This window comes from Tachyglossus aculeatus, chromosome 11, assembly GCF_015852505.1.
Source record: "Tachyglossus aculeatus isolate mTacAcu1 chromosome 11, mTacAcu1.pri, whole genome shotgun sequence".
Taxonomy (NCBI): Eukaryota; Metazoa; Chordata; class Mammalia; order Monotremata; family Tachyglossidae; genus Tachyglossus; species Tachyglossus aculeatus.
In genome coordinates, this window is record NC_052076.1 from 60,418,015 (window position 1) to 60,425,841 (window position 7,827).

The 7,827-nt window shown below is 40.5% G+C and overlaps 1 protein-coding gene across 2 annotated transcripts in view; it reads left to right on the top strand.

The window, feature by feature from the left end:
* The window catches only part of CEP89 (centrosomal protein 89), an 84,113-nt gene extending 78,042 nt beyond the window's left edge, over positions 1-6,071 (top strand). For both annotated transcript variants that reach the window (XM_038754843.1, XM_038754844.1), the window contains exon 19: positions 4,783-6,071. In XM_038754843.1, coding sequence (XP_038610771.1) covers positions 4,783-5,020 — 238 coding nt within the window. In that variant the 3' untranslated portion in view covers positions 5,021-6,071. The remainder of the gene's footprint in view (positions 1-4,782) is intronic.
* The last annotated feature ends 1,756 nt before the right edge of the window (positions 6,072-7,827 follow it).

A 7,827-nucleotide genomic window follows, 5' to 3' on the forward strand; every position in this document is an offset into this window, starting at 1 on the left:
ATTTTCTTCAAGGCACACCATTTTTTTATATCCATTTTTCTTTCCTTATGGTTAAATCCATGTCTCAAACACCATTGATGTGTGTGTGTGTGTGTTGACAAATGTTTAAAGAGAACTGGAGGGTATTTGCCACACACTTACTATGTAGAGGAACAACCCCAAAGATTTCAAAGCTGTACTTTACTATTTGGTTTTGAAGCATTTTAAATGGCAGCACCTCTAGACTCCTTTGTGTCTACTGTTTTTCTTCTTAAAATGAATCAATCAATAATCCAGTCTTCATATGATTTTTTTAAATACCCCACATAGCCATAAAAAACTAAAAATGAGTGAATCTTGGTTTTAGCCAGCTCCATTAATTTGTAACAGTATGAGATTTATCTTTGTCTTTTCCTGTTTTTGCCCCCACTGTCAGAGAAATAAAGGAGGAGGAAATTACTCGTAGGTTACATGTCACTAATCATCTGTAGCTTGGCAACCACCATCTCTGGTTCTGGTATCATAATGTACTGATGCAAATGTATTTCCCCCATTCATGTTCAAGAAGCAGATTTGTAGCCCAAAGAATTGTTGTCAACGGACAAAAATGTAAATTGCTAACATTATTTGGCCGTGGTAACGTGGATAGGATGGATGTCTGTTTTTACTGCTTCCCATTTTTCCACTCCAATACATATGAAGACTCAATTCACAGTACATTTTAAGTGAAGCTCGCCTACATAAACTGCAAAGGAGTATGTACAATATCTGTTCTCCCTCCAACTTAGACTGTGAGCCACATGTGGGATAGAGTCCGTCTCTGACCAAATTAATTTTTCTACCCTGCTGCTTAGAACAGTGTTTGACACATGGCAAGTGCTTAACAAATACCCCAATATATACATGTATAGATATATACAAGAATTTCTATAAGATGATTGTTGTGACTCATTACATTTAACTGAATATAAAGTTATTCGTATATATCCTATATATAGACTTGCATATAGAATTGAATTTTTTAAAATTGGCATTATTTTAGTTTTATATAGGTTCTTTTCTTTTAAAGGCACTTGTTATGGAAGAATTAGTCAAAGAAGGAGGTTCTTGGATGGAAGTGAAGTGTCTTTCTTGATGCACTGACCTTAGCTGATATAAATGCTCATTTAGATTTTTTTTTTAATGACTTAAACTAACTTTGGATTCTTTGTTTTCTTGTTTTTTAAGAGTGACAACTTGAGCAGTGCTTTGCCTGCAGGTCATGTTTAGTAAGTGCATATGCCAAAATGACTGGTGACTGTTAACTAAGCGTTGCCCGTGGTGTTCAAAGATAGTATTACTATCAGTGAGCTTGTATCTATGTGCAAATGTGGCATAACTACAGGTCTCTCCAATCTTCCACAATGTAAAAACACTTGTCTGCTGTATGACCTTGGGTAAATCACTTAACTTCATTGTGTGCCTCAGTTACCTCATCTGTAAGTCTGTAAAATGGGGATTGGGACTGCAAACTCTATGTGGGACAGGGACTGTCTTGTATCTATCCCAGTAGTACTTAGTACAGTGCCTGGCACTTAGTAAGCACTTAACAAATACCATAAAAAAAGCAAATTATTTTTTTCCAGCCTGTTTTCAATTCCCTATGTTCCTTGTACCTGTCACGTAGACTGTTAAGCTCCTTGTGGGCAGGATTCATGTTTGTCACCCCTATTGTATTGTACTTTCTCAAGTTCTTAGTACAGTGCTCTGCACGTAGTAAGCACTCAATAAATACCATTAATTGATTGATCCTAAAAAGAGCAATCTCATTCCATTTTTGTCATACACCCTGTTGATCTGCCTGATACTGCTATTTGGCAGTTCACGCTGTTGCCAGGTCTTCTAAGTGTGTCCATTCATGCTTTTAGAACTAACAGCTCCAGGGTGATTGAGTTAAGAGCTTTAAGTAATTCCAATAATGTGTTAAAATTGAATGCCTTCTCAAAGGAGCAGAAGCATACTATAATTTTCCAGTTCCTTGTTGGAGCCTCACGTAAGACTGTATACAATAGTTTTCTCTCAACTGGGGAAAAATGCAGCCAGGGCACTTTCAACAACCACTCTACTTGTCATGGTATCGCCTAATAATATTGACAGTCTCCTCAAGGTAGGCTAGGTTATTAGAACAGCTGAAAGAGCTCAGGTTTTCTGGTGGAGCCGCATACTTTTTTATGGACTAGAAATACCATATGGAGATCTTGAGCTCTCCTTTCCGCTATTCACTCTCCCTTCTGCATCACCTATGCACTTGACTCTGTATCCCTTAAGCACCTGCTCTCCAGTCCCACAGCACTTAAGTACAAATTCTTATAATCTGCCATTTGCCTTATCCATAATTTATCGTCTGTCTCCCCGTTTTGTCTGGAAGCTCCTTGTGGACAGGGATCGTGTCTACCAGCATTATTGTATTGTACCCTCTCAAGTGCTTAGTAGAGTGCTCTGCCCACAGTAAGCACTCAGAAAATACCCCAGCTCTATGGGGAGATAGGGGAAATCATTCCCACGGAGGTAGTACTGAAGAAAGTTTTTGGATGTGAGCTCTAGCTGGTTGTGGACAGGAATGTGTCTGTTTGTTATATTTTAGTCTCCCAAGTGCTTAATACAGTGCTGTGCCCACAGTAAGCGCTCAATAAATACAATTGAATGAATGAACATGATGGTACCACCCCCCTTTTGTTCCCCAGCTGGCAGGAGGAAGAAGCAACTACAGCTGCTGCTTCTCAGGTCTTAAACAGGGCCAGGTATAGCAGGCTCCCCTTGCCCACAGTCCAATGGCAAATGGAGTTGTTTATCCTCCCTGCTCCTACCTGGACAGTCTGGGGGGAAATCCACTGAGGGAAGGGTGGGGGCTGGTTTGCCCACAGCTGCCATGCAAGCAATACATTCCCCAGGCCAACCCTATTATACTATATTATATATATTATATATATATTACATTACACAGGGACAGGGTATTGGTCCCTGCTTGCAAGGATTTTGTAATCCAGCTGGGAAGATTATACATCCAATTACAGACAGGAGGAAGAAGGGAAACAGGATATTTACAAGAATTAATGCTTAAGAAATAAGCACTAATAGTAATATTGTAAAGACCACTGTAAGAAAAATTAGAAAATGTAGTCTGTATGTGGAGGAACCCAGGCCTTACTTCCGTAGAGCGGACCGGAACCAAGGTTGAAGTAAGGTCTCAGAACTGGGCTGTTTCTTAATGACGCTAGTGCGACCTGACTTGTTAGCCAGCTAAAAAAAATGGAGATCTGGTCTTGGAACTTTTGGCCAAAATTCAGCACAGAAGGAAAGGAAAGTGATTAGGTTATGGTCATGCAGACAGAGACAGAGCAGCGTAGCCTGATGGAAAGACCTGGGAGTTAGAGGGCCTGGATTCTAATCCTGGCTGTGCCACTTGACTGCTGTGTGACCTCGAGCAAGTCAGTTCACTTCTCTGTGCCTCAGTTTCTTCATCTGTAAAGTGGGGATTAAATTCCTGTTCTCCCCCCTCCTTTGTGAGCCCCACCTGGGACAAGGACCATATCCAAACTCATTATCTTATAACGACCCCAGTGCTTAGTACTGTGCTTGGCACAAAGTAAGTGCTTATTGTCATTATAATTATTATTATTTATCAGAGGGCTTAACATTGGATTGCTCCATAAAAATTCAGCTTCTGAAGCAACATTATTACAGTGGTTTTTTTTCTCCTAAACTTCTCTTAAACTTCACAGGAATTTGTTTTGTCTAGTATTCTTTGTTGTCTTGTACTCTCCCAAGCACTTAGTACAGTGCTCCGCACATAGTAAGCACTCAATAAAAACCACTGATTGATTGTGACTCTTTGTGCTTTAGTAACAGGAAAGGAATATATTCTGACTCTTACAGTGGCATTCCCAAATGTAAAGGTAATCCTGGAGAAAGTAATCCTTAAGAGAAATTTAAAGTGAAGCACATGCTACTTGAGCTTTCCATTCTCATAAATTTCAGAGTTCTCCCTTTTCCTTGGCTTGTTTGCTTAAAGTTCTAGCCTCGCCAAAAAGATAAATCTTTTTTAGCACAGGGTATTGATGATCTTTCCGACAAGAGTGTTTGGATGTGGAAATTCAGAGGGCTGTACGTTTTTGCCTGACTGTCAGAAGAGGATAACTCAAAACTCGAAGAACTTCAATTGCCAGTTCCTTACGGCCTCCCTTCACCGCACTTTTGTTCATATCTTTTAACTTGGTTGCTTCCCCTTACCTGTAATTAATTTTGTCAGTTTCCCCATTTAGAGTATGAGATCCTCAAGGGAAGGGGTTTTTTTTTCTATCAACTCTATTGTACTATCTCAAGAATTTTGTACAGTGCTTTACACAGAGTAAGGACTCAAATGCTATTGAGTGACTGAAAGATGGCATTCTAAGTCAGCATTTTGGTTTGGTGTGGACTAAGGCCTAGTTGGTTGTTGAAATTAAATATAGCAATGGATTTACCCAACACATGAATCTTTTTCAAATTGAAAAACTAATCTAAAAACTACTTCCAAAATATGTAACATTTCTGACCAGAAATGAGAAAGTCCCTAAAAGTGGCAATTTTGGTAGTTGAAACTAACACTAAATACAGTATTAATCAGCAATATCTACACTCACTGAAGTGTAAGAAATATTGACATAACCTCAGTACTGCCAGAGCCTAGGCCTGCCTGAGTCCAATGTGACAACTTAAAGATCTGAGTATGAAGCCATTTGATAATTTGGGTTGGGGGTTTTTGTTTGTTTTTTCTGCTCTTAGGGAAATAGAAGGTGAACTTGAAGTAGTTTGGGAATCTACCTCCAAAGAAAACAGAAGAATGAAAGAACTCCTGCATGCATCCTTGGAGAAGACCGACATGTGGAAGACGGTGAAAGTATATGAATCGTGCCTAGATGAAATCCCTTCCAGAGACTTCATTTTTGGACACGACGTTAGCTATTGTGATACAAAATCGTCTCCAAATAACCGTCAAAGTCAGAAAGAGCCTTTGAATTAGAAACAGCAGGATTACCATATGTGGCACTCTGCCTTAGAGAAGAACAAAATATTCCAGTGAAGCCAAAGCGAAATCCCTCTGGTCAGTTTGATTTGGTTTGCCAGTAACTATTGAAAAGGAAACTGCAATCGTGGCATACCTAGATTTTGACCACCCCACAAGACGTACAGCTCCACTATTTGCTGACTTATTGCAACGTATGTAAACTCCATCCCCCCCAGTAAAGCCCAAACACAGCAGGCAAGTCAATTCCTCCTCCATCCCATCCTTCCTTCACCCTACTTTCCTCCCACCCTCCTCTGTACCTAAGTGGCTTTCCAGCAGCTCCCCTCCTTCCATTACACCAGCCCCACCTCCTCTGGTATTTTCTTTCTTTTCTCAAACTAACAATAGTGGCCGGTGGCCACTGCTCCAAGCGGCTCCCTACCCACTTTCTGTTCTTAGCCCGGCTCTCTGCCCCAACCAAAACTCTGGGAACAGGTCAAGGGATGAACTGGAGCAAGACAGAGGGTCGGAGATTGGACGATATATCTTCAAACCACTGTCGCCCCTGCCCCTGTTCCCACAGCATTGGCTGGGGTGGGGAAATGGAACTGCCAGGAGGAAGAGGAAGGAGGGTGGCAATGATGGCTATGCTCACAGCAGCAGCTGTCACTACTTAAATTTTTTTTTTTTAAGCCTGGAGCAGTAGGAGAGGTGGGAGAACTAGAGTGGGTAGGATCTGAGTTGGGGGTACAGAAAAAGGACAGCAAAAAATCACTGGGACAGGAAGGGGGAGGAAAGAGTCGGGGAAAGGTTTCACATCAAGCCTGGTTCTGGAACCAAACTTAATAAATTGCCTGTACATCTGTGGCCATGATGGCCACGTAAGTCTATGGGCTAGTGTACCTCACAATATAAACATTAATGATGCATCCATGTTTCCAAGGAATGGAACCCTGTGTATTGTGGGATCATCTATATTTTATAAGGCACAGAAGCAGTTTTCTCCTCAAGACTGCCATTTTCTTTACCTTATAAAATCAGTCAAATTATTGAGCTTGGAAGGTGAATGATGGTAAAAAGTTGGTTTTATTTTTGTATATAAAACTTAAAATATTTAAGTATAAAACTATAGAGTAGCGCCATTGAGTTTAGAGGTATATATAGATAGCCATGAATAGGTATGTGTATATGTATATTAATATGTAATTGATATCTATCTATGTATATATGTACATAGATAGATATCAGTTAACAAGCTAGAGAACCTGGAGTTCCATTGTCCAAGCACTCTCAGCATGTAAATCCCAATGCTGCAATAACTGGGAATTCATTTACAGGGAATAAGGGACTTTGGCATTGGCAAATTCAGTCAAAAGCTTAATTCATTTCCAGTAGTTTATTTGGTGTTATATCAACTAACTATAATTATGCAGTACTCTTATGTAATAATATTTTGGGTTTTTTAGTATTAAGGAACAATTTAAAATCTCATGTTAGTGATCATTTTAATGGCAGCTGTGTGGAGAGTTTTAAGGACCAAAGATTGTTTTCCATTTTTGGTACAATCCTGGGAAGCCTTTTCACTTTAAGATTTAATAAATTTGGTCACCTTTGCAGCATTTATAGAGTTTCTTTTATTAGACGTAAGCCTGGGCAGATACATAAAGCTGATTCCTGTTTCTCATCTTACAGTGAACGACGTAAGATGTTTGGAGGGTGGTTGTGGTTCACTACAAATGAAGATTCAGGGCCTTTTTGGTTTCTAACAAATGAGCTTTATCCAGAGTCTGTCTGCTCTGTACCCCTGCTAAGAACCACAACTCTGTGGAAAAATTCTAAACTTTTGGGAATGTAATATGAAATGTGGAAAAGTCTCTTTTAAACCTAGACCTTGAGCCCACTCCCTGAATACCTTCCCACATCCTGAGGCTTGTCATTGTGTACAGTGGTTAGTTTGAACGTCATACCTTTTATTTTTCATCGCATCACCAAAGTCTCATTGTAAAGCTGCATCAAATACGCAGGGCTGTATCTCTCACCCATTTAAAGTTAACTCCTGTAGTTGTTGGGCCAGGGGCTACATTCCACCCAGGGTTCAAATTGACAACCTCTCTTCATGGGGGTAAATGAAGCAGAGCAGCATTATTGAATTTTGTTCTGCAAAAGAAATTCCTGTAATGGAAGATCAGAGTAATAATAATTGTGATACTTTTTAGGTGCTTGCTATGTGCCAAGCACTGTACTCTGCGCTGGGGTTGATGCAAGATAATCAGGTCCCACATGGGTCTCACAGTCTAAGTAGGAGGGAGAACAGGTAGTGAATCCCCATTTTGCAGCTGAGGGAACTGAGGCCCAGGGAAGTGAAGTGACTTGACCGAGGTCCCACAGCAGGAAAGTGGCGGGGCCGGGGTTAGAACCCAGGCCTGTGCTCTTCCCACTAGGCCACACTGCTTCTCGGTGCTTTTAAGTGTTAAGAATGTGCGTGGTGACTCTGTTTAACTCAGATTTTTGCCATGTGGCCCTTCTTGCTGAAATAATTCTGTTCCTTATTCAGGGGAACAGCCCTCCTTTGCTCAGAGCATTCAGAAGGGAGTACGGGAGATGCAGAGTCTGACCGGCATCTGGATGGGAGCTCTAGAAAAGCCTTGGTGAACATGGCTGAGAGAAAATATTTCCCCTGACCCAGCGATGGTCAGCAACTAATATTTTGTTTAGAAGAATTTACTTCGAAAGGAATGCAAGAGAAGATTCAAATTGCTATCCCAAACACAGAAGTAAATCACAAAATCAGAAAGCCTTATGACTTTGAGTCATCTTTTCCT